The sequence below is a fragment of the Tenrec ecaudatus genome, chromosome 9 (assembly GCF_050624435.1).
Source record: "Tenrec ecaudatus isolate mTenEca1 chromosome 9, mTenEca1.hap1, whole genome shotgun sequence".
In the NCBI taxonomy this organism is placed as follows: domain Eukaryota; kingdom Metazoa; phylum Chordata; class Mammalia; order Afrosoricida; family Tenrecidae; genus Tenrec; species Tenrec ecaudatus.
The window spans coordinates 53,187,230-53,210,239 of NC_134538.1; the positions used below are offsets into that span (position 1 = coordinate 53,187,230).

The following is a 23,010-nucleotide window of genomic DNA, read 5'->3' on the forward strand; positions in this document are numbered from 1 at the left end:
TCAGCGGCTGGGCCAGAGCAAGGTGAAGCCGGCGCGGCTGCAGCGGAAATCAGGCACCAGCTGCTCGGGCTTGGGCGCCACCGAGACAAGGCGCCGGGCTCCTCGCTGGCTCAGGGTGATGCAGTCAGAGACGCGGACCTCCAGGGCCCGGCCCTCCCTGCAGGGGGTCCCGGCAAGAGGAGAGAGGGCAGGTCAAGAGCGGGGTCCACAGGGCTTCCCGGAGGCCCCTCCCGGTGCTGGACTCACCCCCGGCAGTGGGCAGCCAGCACTCCCACCAGCTCCCCAACGCGGTTGTCCAGCTCCGGCTGGGTGCGATGCAGGCAGACCACCAGGTCGTCTTGGCCCTGGGCATGCAGCACCACCAGCTGATCCTGGCCGCTCGTCACGCTCACCCCGGTCACCTGGGCAGAGGCGCAAGTCAAGCTCTCCCAGGAAGCCTGCTCTCCACCCAGCCAGGCCCACTACCCGGGCCCACCAGTTCCCGGTAAGCACTGCTCTCAGGAAGCATGTCCTGAGCCCCAAGCCCGCTTCATGGTCATCTTCAACCTTCAGCGTCTCTCTTGGGGGTCAGGTTCGCGACTACAACATGGAGGTGGAGGCTGGGGCGTTGGCAAGGCACCCACTAGTGTAACACTGCGCACAGAACTCTGGGATGGTAAGAGGCTCTCTTTCCCAAGGTTTAATATGGCAGCTACAGGTTGCCGGGGTGAAAGGAACATTCAGAATGGGATAGGACAACGGGGGAAATAGGAGTTTTTTGGTTTTAATGAACTTGAATTAAAATAACCATATGTGGCTAGTGGCGCCCATACGGAACAGAAGTTTTGAAGGCCCTCTGGACTGACACAGAAAGAATAGAGACACTCTTCCCCCCACCCCCAGTCCCCAGCAACAACTGTGTGGGTCTCAAGGTAAATCCTTGCCCTCAGACCCTGACCCCTACCCTCAGATGGCTCCTGTGCTGTGGTGAGAAGAAATGGACACATAAGGAACTGTAATTGGTCATGGTCAATTAGTCTATGAGAGGCAGGCTTCTGCATGCATGGCAGAAGGAAAGATGCCCCCAAAAGGCAGCTGGGCCTGCAAATGGGGGAGAACCCCCAAACAGAGGGGAGAGGCTGTCGTGGCATAACTAATGAGGCTGGCCTCATAGACAGGACTATGTACAGAGTGCCCACTTCAGGGTGTCCAGAAGAGAAATGATATGGTCCAAGCTGAGTTTTCAAAACCCATGTCTGTCTCCCCTCCCCGCCATTGAGTCCAGAGTGTCCAAGGCCCAGTGGGATCTCACAGCTGTTCTGGCCTTGTCCCAGACCCTGTCCCTGCTCCCTTTCCCTGCCGCTGTAGCTTACCTCCCGGAGCGGCAAGGCCCGCATCACCCGGTACTGTCTGCCTGGCTCCAGCTTGTATAAGTGCTGATCTGTGAGCAAGAGTGCCCGATTCCGGCACTTGTGAAAGCGGTTCACCTGAGGAGAGATGGCAGCGGTCACTGTCAGGCCTGGCCAGGGCCCAAGTGCATTCCTTCAGTATGGCTAGAGGGGCCCCAGTCTTAAGGAAGTACTCAGGTCTGGGCCTGGCTGCCTCCCCTGTGTTGCTGGCTTCCAGCATGACTGGGTGGGAGCTGATGGTTTCTAAGGTTTCTGGAACAGTGATGGATTTGCTGAGCTGGATTCTGAGCTGAAGGATCCTCCTGGTCTCCCCCAGGCCCTCCATTATTCCCACACCAGCTTTTACCTTTCGAACATGGCTAGAAAATAGTACAGTCCCAAAGCCATCCTTCTCCCGGAGGGTCTGCAACCGCTGAGTGAAGAGGCCAGAGGCTGTGGGATTGTCAGTGGTCTGCAGGCAGAGAAGTAGGAGACAACTCCAGTTAGGGCTCAGTTTAGGACCAGGATACAAAGAGAGTCAGCCTGTCATCCATGTGTATAGAAGGTAGCTCATCACTTCCTGGCTACCTGCCCTTCACCTGAGAAAACCAAGGTCACTGTGAATCCTACTCAGTCAGACCCTGCAATACGGGCCCATCCTCAGTGAGGCAGGGAACACAAATCCTATCAAGTTCTGAGCGCCAAAGGTCTGGGCCCTTCACTCTTTCCCCTGGTCCTCCATGTCCCTATCCCCACCCCTAAACTGCACCTTAGCCAAAAACTGGGGGCAATGCCAGGTGTGAAGGTAGAGACCCAAGAACCATCCACATATCTCCTGCATGCATCGGCCCACCTGCAGAACGGGGTCAGTTGCCCCTTTCCCAGCTGGAAGACTACAGAGAGCGATAGGTGTAAGGCTTGGCCTGGATAGCAGGCAATTGAGCTCGAGAAGGAGGTTCAGTAAAGTCCTCTTCCTTGTGTGTGCAGGGAAAGGAAGGGCTTGGCAGCAGGACCAAGAGCGCTCAGTGGTCCAAGGAGAAGATGGCTGAAGTTCAGGGAGACAGGCGCTCTTGATTAGCCTTCACTCCAGCAGCTCCACTCTCTCAGCACCCTGGTCCCGTCCAAGACTCACAGAGGACAGGTAGTCACGCATCCAGGCTCGCTGACAGCCCCAGTCTTGGCGCAGTCCCTGTAGTAACTCCATGGCAGCCACTTTGGCCTTGATCTGGGCCATGTCTGAAGGGGGAATGTTCTTCACCAGCTGCCGGGCCCTCCACCTGGGAGAGGCAGTCAGATGGATGGGTGGAAGCAGAAGACCCTGTGATGTCTGTCCCCTCCTCATTCCATCTTTGCCCAGTAGTCCTGTCCCCAGATCACACCCCTTTCTAGTGCCTAAGGCCTAATGCCCCCTTCACACACAAGGGGAATCTCTTTTGGCCTCTCGGGTCTCAGTCCCATACGCCCTAAGACCCATGTGTCCAGCCCCACCACCTTAGAACACGGTTCTCTCTGCACCGGTCGACCTAAAGAAATACTCAGCCCTTAAGGTCCTGCTCAAGTATGGTCGCCACACTGGCTACCCTTCCTTATGAATCAGCAGCCTTCAAGCCCCTACAAAGAAGAGGGAGGGCCCACATCCAAACGCTCAAAATGAGCCCACACAGCCATGCTCTCACTTATAAGGTGGGCTAGCAGGTCATTGTGAGGGTGTGATGACAGGTAAGGGTGTTCAGGAATGGGGAAAGGGCGCGTGGGGGCAGGGAACAAGCATGGCCCAGGTGAACGTACCTGCAGAAAAGCATTTGGCAGATGTCCTGGAAAGGCTGCAGCACTGTGGGCACCAGGGGCCAAGTGAGGTCTCGGCCATAGAGCGGGGGCTGTCTGGCAGCCTGGAAAAACCGTTGCATCTCCGCCAGGTGAGTGTGCACCTTGTGCCGCCGGAAGCAGCGCATGATGGTGTAGATAGCCCGCAGGCGCCGGCAGCGTTGTCGGGCCAAGGTGCCCCGCCATGCCTGTGAGGGCAGAGCTCAGGTTAGGCCATGCAGGCCCAAAGCTCCCCAGTTGCTTCCCAGTGGTTGCTCTTTTCCCAGAACACCCTGAATCATCTCCACTTGCTGCCGCTGGCACAGTGAAGCAGGCTCACCCCGTGGCTTCTTGAAGCCACATTCACTGCCACCCAAATTGGCTAGTGGATGGACACAGCCCAGCAGACTCCCCGCCCTTCTTAAGCTGGAGTCATATGGACCTGAGACTACTAGGAAGCCCAGGGAGAATCTGCCATGAGAGCAGAGTAAGGCAGATGGATGAGCCTTGCCCACTAGAGGCCATTGGCAACAAGTCAAACTTGAATCCACTTAGATCTAATGAACCACCCTGAGGAGACCCAAGACAGAGGATCATGGCACAGTTGCAACTCTCAGAAACCAGAATGTGAAATGGACCAGACAGACAGGACAGGGGAACGAACCTAAAGAAGTAAGACAAGCAATGTTGCAGTCTAATTAGAATCCAGATCTGAGTGAACTGAAAAATAATTACAAGACAACTGGAAGATTTGAATTTTGAGTGGCTATTAGGTAATAATAGTCCATCAATGTTAACTTTTTGAACAGTGATAATGGTATGTTAAAATATTCTCTGTATGTTCCAGGAGATAAAAGAAGTAATTAAATATAATATGTGATCATTGACGGTCTCCTCGGTTTTAAAGGTTGTAATGGATAACCTTGAGACAATTTGAATATGCACTATATATTATACAAGGAGCTTCAAAAAGTTCACATAAAATATCATCTTCAGGACTGACGGCTCCCGGGGGACATGGGAGAGGGGGAGGCAGGGGAAAGGAAGTGGTGTTAACAAACCCAGGGACAAGAGAACAAGTGATCCAAAATCGATGGCGAGAAGGGTGTAGGAGGACTGGTAGGGCTTAGCCAAGGGCAATGTAACTGCAAGGAATTGCTGAAACCCAAATGAAGGCTGTTCATGATAGCGGGACAAGAGGAACGTAAAAGAAACAGAGGAAAGAACTAGAAGGCAAAGGGCATTTATAGAGGTCTAAATACAGGCATGTACATCTGTAAATATATATGATGATGGGGAAATAGATCTATGTGCATATATCTATAGGTTTAGTACTAAGGTAGCAGATGGACATTGGACTTCTAGTCAAGTACTCCCTCAATGCAAGAACACTTTGTTCTATTAACCTGGCATTCCATGATGCTCACCTTCTCGACACTACTGCTGAAGACAAAATGGGTGCATAAGCAAAAGTAGTGAAGGAAGTTGATGGTGTCTGACTATCAGAAGATATAGCATTTGAGGTCTGAAAGGCTTGAAGATAAACAAGCAGCCATCTAGCTTAGAAGCAACAAAGCCCACATGGAATCAGATATCAGGCATCAAGAGACAAAAAAATCATATCATTGTGAATGAGGGGGAGTGTGGAGTGAAGACCCAAAGTCCATCTGTAGGCAACTGAACATCCTTTTACAGAAGGGTCCTGGGGAGGAGACGAGCCAGTCAGGGTGCAGTATAGCACGGAAGAAACATACAACTTTTCTTTGGTTCTTTAATGCTTCCTCTCCCCCCACTATCATGATCCAAATTCTACCTTACAAATATGGCTAGACCAGAGCATGTACATGGGTACAGATAAGAGCTGAAACACAGGGAATCCAGGACAGATGAATCCCTCAGGAACAATAATGAGAGTAGTGATACCAGGAGGGGAAGGGGAAGGTTGGGGAAGAAAGGGGGAACCGATCACAATGATCTACATTTAACCTCCTCCCTGGGAGATGGACAACAGAAAAGTGGGTGAAGGGAGACATAGGACAGTGTAAGACATGAAAAAAAAATTATCAAGGGTTCGGGAGAGAGGGTGGGGAAGGGAGGAGGAAAAATGAGGAGCTGATACCAAGGGCTCAAGTAGAAAGAAAATGTTTTGAGAATGATGGTGGCAACACATGTACAATTGTGCTTGACACAATGGACATATGTATGGTTTGCAATAAGAATTGTACAAGCCCCCAATAAAATGATTTTTGAAAAAAAGAAGAGAAATATAAATATTTTTTCCAAACTCCTAAAAAAATCATCTTTCCAAAACCAATTTTCCATGAACTTTTTAAGGCCCTTGAATATTTAGATATACAAAGTACTGTTTTATTAGTGTTAAATTTCTTGAATATGCCTTAAAATGACGGTGGCTTTGTTCCTAGGGTGTATCCGTTGAAGTACTTAGGAATATCTTAGTTTCTGCAACTTCATGGTTCAGAAAAAAATATCAATCTATACAAATGAGTGCACTGTAAAATGTTTATGGAAAAAGGGAACTAAAAGGTACCGGAGATGACTTCTGGCAAGGTGGTAGACTAGGCATCCACCTGACCCAGACTCTTTCTAAGAAACCGCAGATACAGAAAAGAAACAGATACAGATGATAATCCACTAACCCAGAACTGCTGAGAAAAGGATAGAGAAGTAGATTCAATATTGACTAGGAGAAGCTGAACAAAAGTGACAAGAGAGAAGACAGCGGCATACCTGATTTGTCAACTGGCCTCATACAGTGTGGCCATATTGGACTTTTGCAAGCAGCGTTCGATTGGGACAGCAACTTGCTAACCAGCTTCATTTTCCCTAGGACAGCACATGTGTGCTTACCCAGAGGCAAGCCACCCGAAGAGTATAAGCCTTCTCTTTTGCCCCATGCCCTCCTGGTGATCAGAAGCATGGCCTACCTCTATCCTCACCCAACCAGTGGCCAGTGACACCCTTTACCCCCATTTCTATCTCTCCCCACAGTCTCTGATCCACCACAATCACAGACTTTTTAGACAGGCTATCAGGTACATACTACATCAATGTCTAGAGCAGTCAGTCTCAACCTGTGGGCCACGACCCCTTTGGGGGTTGGATGAGCCTTTCACAGGTGTCGCCCGGTTCATAACAGTAGCAAAATTACAGTTATGAAGTAGCAATGAAAATAATTGTATGGTTGGCGGTCACCACAACATGAGGAACTATATGAAAGGGTCACGGCATTAGGAAGATGGAGCACCACTGAGAGGCATGCTTCACTAAAACACAGTGCCAGGCAGTGGCATGCCTTCTGCAATAAGAGAGAGAGGATGAGAACTCCTTTCCTACCCAGCTGTCCTGCTCTGAGCTCCCTCCAAGCCAGAAAGAACACCTTCCACAAAGAGACACCTTAACCCAAGATATGCTCTGAATCAGCATACATTTATGAATTAGTTGCACTAATCCCAAACATCTTTTAGGCTAGCAAGAATTTCATCTAGGTTAGGGTGACCTTTACCCTCACTCCCTTCCAGGACTCCATTGGCTGGCAGAGGGCACCTTGTACTGGATCCTTATCCCTCACACTTTTCTCCTTTCTGGACCCTGCCCAACTTTCTCCTTTTTCTATTTTGCATAAATTTTATTTTCTTTCCTCTCTCTTATTTTTTCTCTGATTTTCTTTTGTCTTCTTTCTTTTTCTGATATTTATCTCATTTCTCCTTCCCTCTTTTCTTTTAAATTTATCTTTCTCCTTTCTCCTACCCACCTCTCATTCACTTAATCACTGCCCTCAAGCGAGGGATTCATAGTGAACCTATAGGACAGACTAGGACTGCCCCTGTGAGTTTTTGAGACTTTACATTAAGTTGTAATCCCTACTCTAGTCTCGTCTTACCCTCAATGAGTGGCTGGTGGTTTCAAACTGCGGGCCTTGCAGATTGCAGTGCAATGCATAACCACCAGGACTCCTTTATTGCCATCTTTCTTTCTTTTTTTCCCCTCCTTTTTCTTCCCTTGTTTTTATTTTCCTTTCTTTTTCTCCTTTTTAGTTATTAAATTATTCTCTTTCTGCTAGACCTACATAGAATACTCCATCCAACAACAACACAATATCTATTCTTCTCCAGTACACGTAGTACTCACTCTCGACCAGATCATATGTTAGGCCATAGGACAAGCCTCAGCAATTTTTTAACTGAAATTTTACAACCTATTTTCTGAGATTACAATGCTGTAAAACTGGAAATCAACAATAAAAATAATAAAAACATAGTACAAACACCTGGAGATGGACCAACATACTGCTTAAAATATAATTGGGTAATAAATTAAATAAAAGATAAAATTAAGAAATTTGAAACAAATGATAATAATAACAAAGAATACCAGAACCCTTGGAACACAGAAAAAGCAGTTATCAGAAAGCAATTTATAGCAACCAATGCACACATGAAAAAAGAGGAGAGATCCAAAATCAACACCTAACACAACACTTCCAAAAATTAGACCAAAGTCAATAACATAAACCCTCTAACAACAGAAGAAAAGAAAAACTAAAAATCAGACCAGAAATAAATGAACCAGTAACACAATGGAAAAATCAACAAGAAGATGGTTTTTAAAACGGTTGAACAAAATTGACAAATCACTGGCACACATATAGGAAAAGAATAAGAAGCTACAAATACCTAGAACGAGAGATGAAAAGGGTGGCATTACAACAGATTCCAATGAAACAGAAGAAGAATAAGTATTATAAAAGACTGTACTCCAACACGTTGGATAATCTAGAAGAAATGGGCAAATATCAAGAACTACATTGTCTACCCAAACTAATGCAGACAGATGTGGAAAACCTGAACAGACCTACAACAAAAGAAGAAATGGAGACGTCATCAAGAGACTTCCAACCAGGTGCATAAGCAAATGTGGTGAAGAAGCTGATGGTGCCCAGTTATCAAAAGATATAGTGTCTTGGGTCTTAAAGGCTTGAAGATAATCTACAATATAATATGATACCTTGTCAGTTTATCTCCTTCTTCCTACATCCTGAATTTGAATATTTCTGCTTGTTCCATGACAAAATTTCTCTCTGGCTTATTTTAATATTGCTGGTGGTCTTTTCTTTCTTCCTTCCCCCACCTTTTTTTTCTGTTTTCGTTTTTATTGTTTCTGTTATGAAGCACAGACGGAGTGGATACATACAGATGATTACCGATGTAATAGCTTATCGGGGAGACAATGGGGGGCGGAGGTTGAGAAGAATTGGTGAGCAAAGAATATGGGGGGGGTGCACTAGAACCTATTGTAATGATACACATACAAATATTTGTAAAAGCGATTAAGTATGGAAAGTTATGTGAATTTTTATCAGTAAAACTATTTTTTTAAAGACGTTATCAACTGTAAAATGAGAGCCCAATGGTTGGGAAAAAATCTTTAGCAATGACATAATAGACAAAAATCTACAGAATTCTGCAACTCCTCAATAGGAGAAAAAAAACAAAAAAAACCACAACAACCCCAAAACAACAGTTAAAAGATGAGCAAAGGACATGAATAGACAATTCACAAGGAATGACACAAGTGGCTAACCAACACATGTGGACATCTTCATGATCACTAGTCCCCTGGGAGATGCAAATTAAAACAATGATGAGATGTCATTTTATACCCACAATAGCCCAATCAGAATAGAGAGAACAACGACTGGAGAGGGTATACCATAATTTAAATGCATTGATTCTTACTGTCTTTCTTATTCCATGTCCAACTTTCACATGCATATGCAGCAATGGAAAATAGCATGGCTTGGGTTAGATGCATCTTTTTCATCAAAGTCACACCCTTACTTTGTAGCACTTTAAAGAGGTCTTGTGCAGAATATTTACTCAATGCAATGCCTTTGATCTCTTGACTGCCGCTTCCATGAGCATTAATTGTGAGTCCAATGCCTTTGATCTCTTCACTGCTGCTTCTATGAGCATTAATTTTTGATCCAAGAAAGATCAAATCCTTGACAACATCAACTTTTGCTCCATTTATCATGATGTTACCTATTGGCCCAGCTGTGAGGATTTTTGTCTTCTTGACATTAACTTGTTACCCCTACTGAAGGTTGTAATCTTTGATATTCACCAGTGTGTTAGTCTGGGTAGACTAGGGAAACAAATTCATAGAGACACTCATATGTGTATAAGAAAGAGCTTTATATACTAAAGCAATAGAATATTGAGAAAACAGTCCAGTCCAGATCAAGTCCATAAACCATTATTGGCCCATATGCATATGCCCGATACCAATCTGAAAAGTCCTCTTCAGACTCACAAAACACATGCAATGACAGCAAATGCAGGAAGATCACAGGCCAGTGGGTGGGAAGTCTTGTGGATCCAGTAGTGTTGTAAGCATCTCAGCGTTGGCAGGGGTCTCTATGTGACTCCTCCAGCTCAGGGCACTAGGGTGCCTCCATATGTCTTCTCAGCTGGAATGTCTCTCAGGGAATCTGCCTGTGTCCCAGCTCCAGAGAGCTATTTATCTCCTTAGCGCCTCCAAATGAGGTCATAAAGTTGTGACCTGATAATAAGGCTAACCTCCATTCCTTCACTTTTAGTCCTCTCAAATTGACAACAGATTATGTAATTGACAAGTGCTTCAAGTCCTCCTCACTTTGAGCAAGCAAGGTTGGTGTCATCTGCATATCCCAGGTTGTTAATAAAACTTTCTCCAATCCTGATGCTGAGTTCTTCTTCATATAACCCAGCTTCTCTGGTTATTTCTCAGCACACAGATTGAACAGGTATGGCGAGAAGGCACAACACTGGTGCTCTCAAGTCGATCCAAGTTTGTTATGATCACAGCAGATGATATAGTCCTATATCTAGAAACCCCCAAGATTCACTTAAAAATTGCTGGAACTAAATGCAAAATTTGGAATGTGGCAGGCTATAAGATAAACATATAAGATGATGGGGGCTCTGATCAAGTGCAATGTAGCAGAGAGAAAGTACTGAAAGTCAAATGAAGGTCGAACATGATAGTGGAACAAGAGGAAGGTGTCAGGCATCAAAGAACAAAAAATCAAATCATGGTGAATGAGGGGGAGTGCAGATTGGGGACCCAAGGCCCATCTGTAGGCAACTGGACATCCCTTACAGAAGGGTTGCTGGGAGGAGATAATCCAGTAAGGGTGCAGTGTAGCAATGATGAAACATACAACTTTCCTCTAGGCTCTAAATGCTTCCTCCCCCCACCCCACTATCATGATCCTAACTCTACCTTGCAAGTCTGGCTAGATCAGAGGATGTACACTGGTACAGATAGGAACTGGAAACACAGGGAATCCAGGGCAGATGAACCCTTCAAGACCAGTGCTGAGAGTGGTGATACTGGGAGGGTAGAGGGAAGGTGGGGTAGAAAGGGGGAACCAATTACAAGGATCTACATATAACCTCCTCCCTGGGCGATGGACAACAGAAAAGTGGGTGAAGGGAGACGTTGGATGGTGTAAGATATGACAAAATAATAATAATTTATAAATTATCAAGGGTTTATGAGGGAGAGGATTGCGGGGAGGGAGGTGAAAAACGAGGAGCTGATACCAAGGACTCAAGTAGAAAGCAAATGTTTCGAGAATGGTGCTGGCAACAAATGTACAAATATGCTTGACACAATGGATATATGTATGGATTGTGATAAGAGTTGTACAAGCCTCCAATAAAATGATTTTTAAAAGAAATAAAAACAAACAAAAAAATAATAAATACTTTTTTGTCACACACAAAAAAAGAAATAGAGGAAAGAACTTGGAGGCAAAAACAGTTATAGAGGTATAAATATAGGCATGCATATATGTAAATATATTAATACATAATGATAGACATATAGATCTATTTGCATGTATTTAAATGTTAAATATTAAGGTAGCAGATGCGCATTGGTCTCTCTATTCAAGTACTCCCTCAGTGCAAGAACACTTTGTTCTAATAACCTGGCTTTCTGTGATGCTCTCCTTCCTGACATGATCGCTGATGTAAAAATGGATACATAAGCAAATATGGTGAAGAAAGCTGATGGTGCCCAACTATTAAAATATATAGTGTCTAGGGTCTTAAGGACTTTCAGTTAAATAAGTGGCCATCTAACATGGAAACAACAAAGTCTACACGAAAGAAGCACGCACCAGCCTGTGTGATCAGGAGGTATTGATGGGATCAGGTATCGGGTATAAGATGACCCTAAACAAACAAATATATAATGCAAATGATGGGGGTCAGAGTGGAGCCCCAAAGCCCATCTGTAAACAATGGAAACTCCTCACAGAAGGGTCACAAGGATGGGATGAGCCAGCCAGGGTGCAGCGTAGCATCGACGAAACATACAACATTCCTATAGTTCTTTAATGCTTCCTTCCCACCTACTATCATGACCCCAGTTCTACCTTACAAATCTGGCTAGACCAGAGCATGTTCATTGGTACAGATAAGAGCTCTTGACACATGGAATCCAGGACAGAAAGCCCCCCAGGAACAGTAATAGGAGTAGCAATACCATGAGGGTAAGGGGAAGGTGGGAGGAAAAGGGGGGAATCTATCACAATGATTGACCACCCCCATCACCACCCCCCAGTGACAATCAACAAAAACATGGTGAAGGGAGACAGTAGATGATGTAAGATATGAAAATAAGAATAATTTATAATTTATCAAGGCTTCATGAGAGTGGAGGGGGGGAGGGAGGGGAAAAAAAGAGGAGCTGATACCAAGGGCTCAAGTAGAAAAAAAATGTTTTGAAAAGGCAACATATGTATAAATGTCCTTGATACAATGGGTGTATGGATTGTTATAAGAGCTGTAAGAGTCCCCAATAAAATGATTTATTAAATTTTTTTAAAATTACAGGTGCTGACAGGAGTCGTGCTGGCCAGAGCTGATGCTGTCACTGTTGGAGGTGTGAGCCTATTATACTATTTTATGATACTGTTCTCCATGTCTTTTCCTGGATCTGAAACTCTCCACAATAAACAGAAGAAAAGAAGGGGAGAAAAGCAAAGGGAGAAGTAGGGAAAGGGAAAGCAAACTAGGTCCCTGAAAACCCGGTTTGGAGCAATCGAATCCATCTACACCTCAGTTTGGTGGCCAACAGGACTTTGTAGTCTATTGAACGGTGCTCGTGACTTAACCTACGTCATGTGGAGCTGGGGGATGGTCTGTCTCTTGCCCCTGTAGGAATGACTGCCGGATCTCCCCACCACGGTTGAGCCACAACCTGCCACCCTTACCTTCTGTAGCAGGAGCACAATGATGGGGATGAGGCGGGCCCGGCTCTGCTCTAGCGTGACCAAGGTGTGCGGGGAGCGGATGAACAGCTTGTTGTGGCCAAAGGCCACATCCGCCTGCAGTCCATGTTGCTCTAAGAGGGCACTTACAGCTGCCCTGTCTGAGCCCAGCAGGTGGTTGGGCCAGGTGTATTCACAGGTCATCTTGTACCTGTCACGGCAGGAATAAAGGGCAGTGAGGAGGATGGCTTGGAAACTTCTTTTGGCAAACGTCATGAACGTCTGCATCAGCAGCCATGCGATACTGGCTTTGCTGAAGTCTGAGAAGTGGTCTGCGAGGGACCGGGGCCTACTCCGCAGAGTCCATGCGGAACATGCCCTTGGAGCTAAGAGGAGGACCTGGGTGGCCAGACACTCAGTGAATTGAGTAGGTGTGCGTGGCGGGAGGAGCAGGGAGGGGGATAGTACCTGAGCAGGAATCGGGGGTAGGGCTGGCGGAATGCAAAGCCCGCCCTGCGGACCCTCACGTTCTCCAGGAGCCCAAGGTATACCACTTGATGCTGGCAGTGGTCTTCATCCAGCTTCCCAGGCACCTTGTCCTCATTGGGCTTGATGCAACGCACATAGAAAGGCTCCTGGCAGGACAGAGTCAGGGGCCCAGGGAACTTGACACAGACCCAGGGAAGAGCGCCCAGGTCCCAGATTGTACCCGGTTCTGACCCTGCCACAGCCCCAGTGGGGTAGAATGAGAGTTAATTTCCCAGCTGGAGACTGCAAGGCTGGGAACTCAGGCAACCCCCTGCTGTCCAATGCCATACTGCCACCTATAAAGTCTAGAGGAAGCTCATCATGGGGAGGAGGGGAGTCAAGTTCAAGTATAGAAAGGCATAGGTGGGAGCCAGTAATTAGTTGGCAGTAGGACTGAGTTTAAGAAGGGACCTGGGGGGAAAGAGATATCGTGAATAGAAGAAGGCTGCTGGAGGAGTGGTCAGTAAGCAAGAGGGGCCATCAACAGGGTGAATGGGTAGCATCTCCTGCCTTACCCTTTGCCTCACAGAGAGGTCCAAGGGACCAGGACAATTGTCTGTCTGTTGTCTTCCTCAGGTCTACCATAAGGCACCACCACCAATGCCACCCAGCTCTGGCTTTGGGTATGAAACTCCCAAAGAAGTTCAAGCCAGTTTCCTGCCCCTGGTGGTTCTGAGCAGGTGGTGGGCTGAGACAAAGCAACTTAGAGCAGGATTTCCTTTAGCCTTTCCCCACCCAAAAGCAAGGGGGCCCTGAGAAGACCAGGGTTCCACATTCCAGCTCTGCTTTCTCCTCTTTACAAGGTGAATGATGTGCAGCCCAGTTCAGCTCTGCACGTGAGCATCGGAATCTCCCCCAGAATACAGATGTACATGACAAACCAGTGAATTGCTCAGACTACCCCGAGGCCCTGGGAGCTGCAGGGAAAAGGAGCTGGGTCGAGGCTGGATGTCCATACCTTGGAGGCCAGGTTTTCCACCAGGGCTACCATGGAGTTCTTGAAGAGTGTGCCAGCTGTCAAGGGGCGCTTGGTCACCTCTGTGATGTCCTGCTGTCCATCTGGCCACATGGCCCGCAGGGTGGGGTCTGTGCTACAGACACAGGCTGTTTGCCGGCTCCTCCAGAGGAGTGGCCGTTTCCCCCACCCCCACTGTTCGTGTGCTGCACAGCCCCGAGCCCTGGGCTCATCTCTCCACCCCAAAAGGGTGCAGCCAGATCCCGTAGTCCTGGGAGGGCCCTGTGAATCCGTGACGGCTCTCCGTCGACGCACCCACACTCACCTACTGTACAGCAGCCGTTTGAAGTCCTGGAGGAGAAAATCCCGATTCTTGTCGATGAAGCCCTCCACGGAATACCTGAAGGAGCCACGGTCAGTGAGGAAAGGGGAGAAGAGGTGAGCAGCCTGGCACAGGCACCGGGGGCAGGGGCGAGAAGGGCTGGGCTAGGATCGACTAAGGGCACTGACCCATCTTCCTCCAACCCTGCCTCTCCTGCTCCTAGGGCAATCTCTCTTCCTCTCTGATGCCAACCATTCTCTCTCTTGACACCACTACCCCTGCCCCTCGGGTCCTGCTCTCCTTCTTCCCTCTCAGGCTTGCCTTCTCTGTGAAAACGGACAACTCCTCTCTCTTGGGAGGTGAGTAAGCACGTAAGTGTAAGCCTCCGGAGTCAGATGTCCTGGCGTTGAATTCTAGTTCTGCCTTTTACATCTTACCTCTGACAAGTTACTTGATCTCTCTGGGCTCCAATACAATACATCACATGCTCAAACTAGCACCTATGGAGTCTCAATACATATCATCGCCTGCACCGATTTCTAGGAACTCCTGGGCCACTGCCTGTTAATGGAAAGTCCATTCGTTCTGTACACTTTGATCTAAATCATCATAAAATGTTGTATGCTTTTTAGTCCATAATCTTCAGGAACCTGAGGAAAATATGCTAGATATCATTTCTAAAAGCCACTCGGGGGGGACGGGGGAAGGGGGAGGTGAGAGACGGAGGAAACAATTTGCCTTTTATCCCCCAGCCCTTGAAGGAGCTCTGCCCTCACAGAGTTGGGGGCTCAAGGGCTGAGCTGGGGTCGGGAGGCCTTACGTGACGTTCCCCGCATAGTGCTTGATTCGAAAGTCTCGGCCGAACTCCATGCTCTTCTCCGTAGGGCAGAGCTGTGGGGGCAGGCCTGGAGTTAAGCACAGAAGGTGTGTACGGAGGGTGGGGACAGTCACGGGGGGCTGCCGTCGTTGGGGGTAGGCACCTGGCGACTGGCATAGTGTGGGTGGTGCCGATGGTGATTGTCCAGGGTCTGCAGGAAGATCTGGTCAGTGATGGTGCCCGCAGAACTGCACGCTTCGTCCAGCACGGCCAGGATGCCCCGGCGGGGCTGTTCCACCAGCTCCACAATGGCCAGGTTGTTGAAGTAGGTGATCTGGGGGGCCGCGAGGCAAGCAGGGCAGGGCCTCAGGGAAGGCGGCCTCTCTCCAGCCATCCTCCCCGACACTCTCTACACCAGCACTGCCCGAGGCCATCGTGTGCCCCGGCATAGTGCTCGCGTTCTGCCCGGCCAGCATGGCTTCCTACTGTCCTGCTGGGAACACATGGCCTTCCTTCCTCAGCACAGCTTGGCCCTGGATCTGTCCCTTCTTTACTGTGATGCGACCTAGAGCTAGCAGGCCACCCTGTCTGTGTCCCCGTGTGTGGTGGGTAGCCGGTGCCCCAGCGTACTCACGCTCTGCCAAGTGATGCCTTCGCGCTGGTACTCCTCCTGCTCCTGCTTCAGGACGAGCTGGATGAACAGCTGCTGGAGTTTCTCGTTGCAGTAGTTGATGCAGAACTGCTCAAAGCTGGGGCGAGGAAGGACGTTCAGAGCTCCTCCATTTGGGGCAGCAGTGGGCTTTTACTGCTCCAAGACTGCTCCCCCAGGCATTTCCCACAACTTTCCAAGGGATCTGGTGCAGAGACACTCCCCCGCCCCCTCCCACTCCCACTGGGTCTTCTCCCGCCTCCAGGTCCTGCTCAGGAGTGGATTTGGATGGCTATGGCGGCAGGGGGCCCTGAAATGCAGCCCTTTTAAGCATTATGCAGCCCCAGCTACCACAGAAAGCAGAAACGGGGTGGCATTAATGGGTGGCACTGCAGGCTTAGAAGAAGTGACAGCTCTAGGCCCAAGCACCCACCGGGAAAAAAGCCAGACCCCTCTTTGACCAGTTTCCAGCCAACTCCCCTGGACCGGAGCAGAGGGGGGAGGTTTGGAAGCCAGGAGGATTCAGGGTTAGAGGTGGGATGTGATTGACTGGGCCACCTGTTGACAGGAAACACCTCGAAGCCATAGATGTCTAGTACGCCAATCACTGTGTCCTTGCCGTCACGGCGAGGGTCCCGACCTTGGGCTTCCATGACACTGTTAATCTTGTTCACGATCCACTCAAACAGCCGCTGGTAAATTGCCTAGGGGAGGAGAAAGATGCAGGGGAGGCTGCTGTTTGCTTCTCTGGCCGTGCCCTTCTGGGAAGGCCTACGGAGTGTCCCGCCTACCTTCTTCCCCCAGGTACCTTGGCACAGGCGTCCCGGGCATAGCAAGCCTCAGCTGTGGAGTGGCCCTTCTCGATGAGATCTCTGCCTCCTGAGGCCACTGTGCGAGCCAGCAGGGAGCGGAGCACCAGGTCCCGGGGTGTGGCTGTCAGTTTAGCCACATGGTCCACCAGCACCTCCTCTGTTACTGTTAGGGTCCCCTTCTCTGGCCCCTCCTTTTCCATCTCCACAAACTCAATGTTTCCCTGGAAATGGGGGTGGGGAAGCATAAACAGAATAGAGGTCAGTGAAACCTGCATCCCTTTGTGTGGAAGAGGAAAAGAAAGCAGGGGTGGAGGGTGGGGTAAAAGGGGTGGGGTCCTGGCTTCTATTCAGACTATAGTGATCAGTTTGTCCCGACCAACCACAGGTGCAGTGAGCCCACAAGGCCAAAAATGTTACATCGATATCCCCCAGTTGCTATAGGAAGTCTGCCTCAGGGAGAACGGGACCTCGGAAAAGCCAAATCCCACTTTAAGAAGTCATAGCATCTAAAGGACAGAACTCTGACCATCTCCTGGCTGCACCTGCATCCTAAAGTTAGATATGAACAAACATGTGTAGGCCCCACCTAGTCAAGTTCAAGGGTGGGGGTGGTGGGTGGGCAGAGGCCACGCTCAGGAACTGGCCTCAAGGGAGCTTCCAGCAGAAGCAACTGAGCGCACGAGGGACAGAGAGCTGGCAACACCTCTGGGGATCCCAGGCCAGTCCCTTCCCCCCCTCTTGGTGGCACTTAGCCAGGACCCCGAGGTAGGAAGTGGCCATTCCTTGGTTTTCTGATGCTCACCAAGTGCAGTATGGCAGCTAGGATCCGGTAAACAGATGCCACCTCCTTGGGACTGAAGCCAATCACCTTCATAGCTTGGATCACTTCCTGGTGACTCCTCTCATCACTATCCAAGTCCTGGGGGAAAAAAGATTGCCCCCTCTGAGACCATGCTGAGCCATGTCTGCAGCAACCAGTGCTGCAGTACCCCCAGCGTGCCCAGTGCACCCCGTGTCCTCCACCCAGGATCACAGCGTGCGCTATTCCCTCCACCACAGTGCTGGTCTGGGCCCAGGGCACCAGCACACATACACTGAGCCTGCGTCCATGTCAGGGCCCGAGGCTTGGGCATGTGCCTTCGTCCCCACTCACGTTGAGTCCCGCTCCCTGGCGGGTGAAGTTGTACAGAGCGGGGTTTCTCTGCAAGGCCAGCTCTTGGAGAAGCACCTCTTCACTCCCCCGCAACAGCTAAAGGAGAAGGAAGACCCTGAGTTAGCCCCCCGTCCCTAGCAGCCCTCACACGTACAACTCACTCACACTTCCCTTAGGACCACACGTTCTCAGTGCCGGCTGCACAAGGAGGGCGCTCCTGGAGGGCGGCCAGGAGTGTGGGGAGTTTGAATAAGGGGTGTGGGGTGATGTGACATTTGGGTGTTTCCTCTTTGTGGGGAGATGTCACTGGAGGCGGAATCCAAGCAGTTGTCTAGGGATGAGGTCACCTGGACTGGTAGCTAACAAGTACACCCCTCGCCTAGTGTATCCGAAAATTCTGTGTATATATATAGATATACACAGGATTTATATATATACAGAATTCATATATATACACAGACAGAATATATATATACATATATTTAGAATTTATATACACACACATATATATCCAAAGGTGCAGTAAAGGCATTTTTGGAACACCTGGGGACATTGAAACATGCACTGGATATTAGATATTGGAGAAAATTATGATATTTTTTGGTTAATTTTCTTCAATGTGATCCTGATATGCTGTTTATGAAGGAGAAAGATCTTCTCCTCAGAGCTCAGTACTGAAGGGTTTAGCGTTGTGCCTAGAATGTTGGTCCCGGCCCAGAGGTTCAACAGTGACAACGACGAAGGAAATATGCAGAAACCACTAAATCAACGATGGTCAACGTCACAGAGGGATGGATGGGGAGGAGATGTGGGTGCACATTGTCCTGAGTCTTTCCACGTTTCTTTATATGTACAATTTGTCATAGTCAAGTCTGTATATACATTATTGGTCGAGTCTTTTAATGTAGCAGCCTTCCACTCCAGAACCCGGGACTCTCGAGATTTCTGCCCCTCTCACCTGGTCCTCCTGCCCTACCTTTATCTGCCTACCGACCAGAATGGCCCTTTTAAGCCTAACTCAGACTGAATCTTCCTCTGCTCACCTTAAAGGGCTCAGAGTGTCCTGCACAGCACTGGCCTTTGGAGGCTCCTCTGTGACTCCTACATTTGGCTCCAAAGCGGTGTGCGTAGGGACCTCCCATCCCGCCACACCTGCCCCCCCTGCAACTGCTCCAACCCACTGCTGCTGTCCTCGATTGGCTGATTTCTGCAGTGCATTTAAAACCGTTTTTGTAAGCCTTATTTGCAGTTTGCTCACTTATCCGCTGCTTGAACTCTGCCAGGGCCAGGGACGGTTGTCGGTGATGGGTTCTCACTGTGTTACATAACCCCAGGGCCAGGAATGAACTAATGTTGGTGGGACAGCACTGCAGGGCAAAGTTGGCAGGCAGACGGTACCCACACACGCTCTGCATGCACACACCTCCCCCACCTTCTGGGACCCGGCAGCATCTCCTCCTCCCTTACTGCCCCTCACCTGATAGAAAGAGTGGAAATTCCTCTCGCCCACATGCTGCTTGAGGACCCGGGACTGCAGAAAGAAGAAGAGTTGGAATCTGTGTCTTGAGAGGCCATCCAGTGGAACCCCTTTCACTGAGTGGCCCTTAGTTGCCACATAACAAAGGGGGTCAGATCCCCGACTCCAGACCTCGCTGTTTGCAGATACCTTGAGGCCCAGAGAAGGAAGTAGGCCCAGAGAAGGAAGGTGGTAGAGATGGGCTGGCCCTCCAATCTCCAATGGAGACTGACACTACCTAGTACCTCCCCAGCCCCTAATTGGCTCTCTCAGTGCCAGTGAATGGCATACACATGAGGGCCCCTTTCTCCAGGTGGGGGGACTTGGGGCACAGGTCTTCCTCAGGCCACCTGCCCAGGGTCTCCAATAGCTGGCCCCACCTTCTCCAACAGGTAGCTGTGGATGTGACCCCCAATGGGGTCTCCCTTAAAGTTGAAATTGATGTCCATGTATTTGCCGAAGCGACTGGAGTTGTGGTTTCGACTGGTGCGAGCGTTGCCGAAGGCCTCCAGCACACAGGTGGAATTGAGCAGGATATCCTTGACCCTTTGTGGGGACAGAATGTTGCCAGTACAGTGGATACAGGGGCTATACTCTTAAAGTCCTTGTTTCAGGAGAACAATGATATCCCTGGACCATTGTCCCTCCCTTGGAAATCTTCCCACGAAAATCATAAAGTCTTAGGGTTAATTGAGAGTCACAGGGCTTGCGTTTGTACCCTAACACGGTTCCTTTGCCCACCTTGCGTTTAGATGCTCAACAATTGAGCTTCATGGACAGGCACTGGGCAGTTTGGGCTGAGAGACTGCAGTGAGCTTTGTCCATTAGTGGTGCTCAAAAGATGCTGGCTCTTTGTGTACCCTCCTTATCCCGATCTCCTCCCCCCTTTCCAAACCTTGGCTGCACCTGCCTGTCAGCAGCTGGACCACACTCGCCACTGACTCCCATTTGCAGAGGCTTAGCAGTCCTGACGACATGGATGCAACTTACCTCACCTCATCTCCCCCCCCCCCCCGCCCCCGCCAAACAGGAAGAGACTGAGGCTCCTGCCCAACACAGGAAACTGCTTTTGCAAGGTCTCTCAGCTGGGTGCGGCAGGGAAACCCTGCCCCAGTCCAAGTGATTTTTTACCCAGCATCCTCCAGCTCTCATTACCAGGCAGCTTGTGACGGAACACCCTCTCCAGTGCTTTTGGCCTGTAGGGTCACTCCCACCGCCCTGCGAAGCCTCCTTCCTGCTGTTTCTCCACTCTTCTCCTCCATCCTTCTCAGCTACACCCTTTGTCTCCTGCTGTCCCTCACTTGCAGTCCGGGGCAGACTCTGGTAGCTTTCATCCCCCCCTCAGTTGCCATCCAGCCGTGTCTTGTCTCTGGCATTGTCTTAAGGACCATCTCCACTGGCCTGATGTTAAGGAGGGATCATTGGTAAGTGGGGCCCAAGTCCTGGCTTACTGCTCCCGTCTTAGGTTACAGGTCTACCTACTCACACGGCACAAGTCACCCACAGCTTGTTCACGCCCTCCTCTTCCTTACCTCTCCACTTCAGCCCTCTGGCTTGGATTGGTGACAGCTGCGATGTACTGCATGATGTGCTTGCTAGCTTCGGTCTTCCCTGCCCCACTCTCCCCTGCCAGCACATGGATGGGAATAGATAGAGGAGTGAGGCTGCTCCCACCAGACTGGGCCTATTAGCCGATGCGCCTAAGATTAGCTTCCTGCCCCACCCTTTAGCTCTCCAGGACTGGCATTACACATCCTCCCACTCCCACCCCTGCCCCAACATTTACAGATAAGGACGCTGCACTGGAGAAAGCTGTGGACTGGGATCATGTCTGTCTGACCTGAGATGACGATGCAGGTGTCCCTAGATCGGCGCTTCATGGCTTTGTAGGCGGCATTGGCCACAGCGTAGAGGTGGGGTGGACGTTCATAGAGCTCACGGCCCTGGTACAGGGCGATGGCCTCAGGCCCATACAGTGGCAGCTTCTTGTAGGGGTTGACGGACACTAGTACCTCACCAATGTAGGTATAGATTCGGCCCTTCTCAAACCTAGGGGCATAACAGGGTCAGGTTTCAGCACTCACAGGGCTGCTGCTTGCCCACAGCCCTATCCCAAGTCTAGGTCCCAGAGCATTTTGCCTGTGTGCCATGCCCCACGGCATCAGGACCATGGTCATCTGTGGGGTGAGTAGGGAGACGGACATGCAGGAGAACAGGGCTTTAGGCGAGAAGGGTCATAAGGGGAACCCAGGAAAGCCTTCTTGATGAACTGAATCGAGGCCCCAGAGCAGACAAGAATCTTGAGCACCTATCTTATAAAAGGAGGAACTACTCCGACACAGGAACTGGCTTAAGTGACAGACAGAACTGGAGCCGGTGGTTAGTTTTAGTTTGACTCTGCCAAGGTAGACACAGGAAGACTGAGGGGTGATGGGTGGTGGTCAGCCTAGTGTCCCAAGGAGAAAGGATAGGGGAAGTACGTGTGTGTGGAGAGAGAGAGGATACCTCAGGCTGTGTCTTGTCATGAAGGTCGAAAGGCTGAAGGAAGCCTAGGCTACTCCTCCGTGGACAACAACAACAACAACGGGGGTTAGGGCCGAGAGAGAGAGGACCAGACAAAGGCCCTCAGTCCTCTTGCACGTTCTCAGCCTCCCATGCCAACACAAACCCTTCTCAAACTTCCCACTTCTCTTCGTAAGCCAGGACCTTGTCAAGTGCCTGTGTCAGGTGTGTCTGCAGCTCTCTCTCAGACCCCTTCCTGCGCTAATAGAGATAAATGAGCTCTCTCTGGAACTGAGCCCACCACCTTAGCCCTCGCCCTCCACAGGCCTTCCTATAAGCCTCACCTCAACATCAAGAGACACCCCCCCCACCCCCGTGGCCTAGCCTAGCCTTGCTCAGGCCTTTGTGGACACACTGCCTCACCTCCCCCTACTCTTCCCCCGCATGGCATCCTAGTCATCCTTCCAAACCCACCCAAGATGTCACTTCTAGGAAATGCTCGCTGGCTCCCTCCTCTACCCCGACATTAGGTACCCTTCCTGGGAGCAGAAACCTCAACCCATTGCCCCACTCTGAAAATGAAGCTCTCAGGACAGGGATGGGAAGGGCAGAGGGAAGCTGAAGAAGATCAGTGATCTTTGGGGCAGTGGGAGAAGAAGAAGTTAGCGATACTGGAACCGGGGGCCTGTGGCGGAACCCAGTCTAGCCCCAACTAACTGGTAAGGGCAGTAGCTCTCTGTGATTTGTACATACTGTCCCCTCTGCCTGCCTCACAGGTCCCTTAGGAAATCCCTCTGCGTGAGCTAGAGCTATCTGGTCCAGTCTGAGTGCACTGGAGGGGTGTGGCCACTGCTTCCCCCTTTCTCCTACAGAGGATACCCATGCAGCCTCCCTCCACCGCTGGACCCTGGGCCCAGGACAGAGGAGTGAGGAACCCAGCCCACGCTGGGTCTACCTGAGCTTCAGGTTTGCCATGAAGTCTTCCATGGTGACTTGGTCCAAAAGCACGAAGTCAGGCTTGCCATACTCAGGGCCGTCTTCGTCTTCCATCCTGCCACGGGGAGCAGCCAAGACAGGCTGTCCTCCTCTTTCTGGATCCAAGTGGCGGCAAGGGCTCACTCTGGTGATGATCCCTTACCCTCACTCAGTGCCTCCCAGCAGGGTGTGAAACAGGAAGTGGGTGCTGGCCCTCTGCAGAGGGGATGCCCGCCCACTTCTCACTCCTTCCCCCACAAGAGGTGCTCTGACCCCTGCTTCCTGGTTCCTGCCTGAGAGAGAGGGTGTGCCTAACGGTTTAAGCCCG

The 23,010-nt window shown here is 50.0% G+C and overlaps 1 protein-coding gene across 2 annotated transcripts; it reads right to left on the reverse strand.

Moving 5' to 3' along the window:
- Positions 1-22,775, reverse strand: MYO1G (myosin IG). 2 transcript variants are annotated; one of them, XM_075557499.1, is made up of 22 exons: positions 22,663-22,775; positions 21,046-21,254; positions 20,738-20,831; positions 19,586-19,751; positions 19,167-19,220; positions 17,690-17,785; positions 17,339-17,479; positions 16,533-16,757; positions 16,283-16,428; positions 15,710-15,824; positions 15,239-15,409; positions 15,079-15,149; positions 14,262-14,336; positions 13,940-14,072; positions 12,922-13,088; positions 12,457-12,664; positions 3,156-3,379; positions 2,500-2,644; positions 1,735-1,839; positions 1,353-1,466; positions 247-401; positions 1-157 (listed from the first exon to the last, which is right to left on the reverse strand). In XM_075557499.1, the coding sequence occupies exons 1-22, from the start codon at positions 22,755-22,757 to the stop codon at positions 1-3; spliced, it is 3,066 nt and encodes a 1,021-aa protein (XP_075413614.1). In that variant the 5' UTR covers positions 22,758-22,775. The 2 variants fall into 2 exon arrangements, with proteins under 2 accessions (XP_075413614.1, XP_075413615.1); XM_075557500.1 differs by having other exon boundaries at positions 17,339-17,455; positions 22,663-22,766.
- Positions 22,776-23,010: the final 235 nt, after the last annotated feature.

Excerpts from the sequence above, each read along its gene's own strand:
- MYO1G (XM_075557499.1), bottom strand. The coding sequence starts at position 22,757 with ATGGAAGACGAAGACGGCCCTGAGTATGGCAAGCCTGACTTCGTGCTT. Across the intron at positions 15,825-16,282 it reads GAGGTGTTTCCTGTCAACAG|CTTTGAGCAGTTCTGCATCA; the intron begins GTGGCCCAGTCA and ends TCCTCGCCCCAG. Across the intron at positions 13,089-13,939 it reads TGGAAAACCTGGCCTCCAAG|GAGCCTTTCTATGTGCGTTG; the intron begins GTATGGACATCC and ends CTGTCCTGCCAG.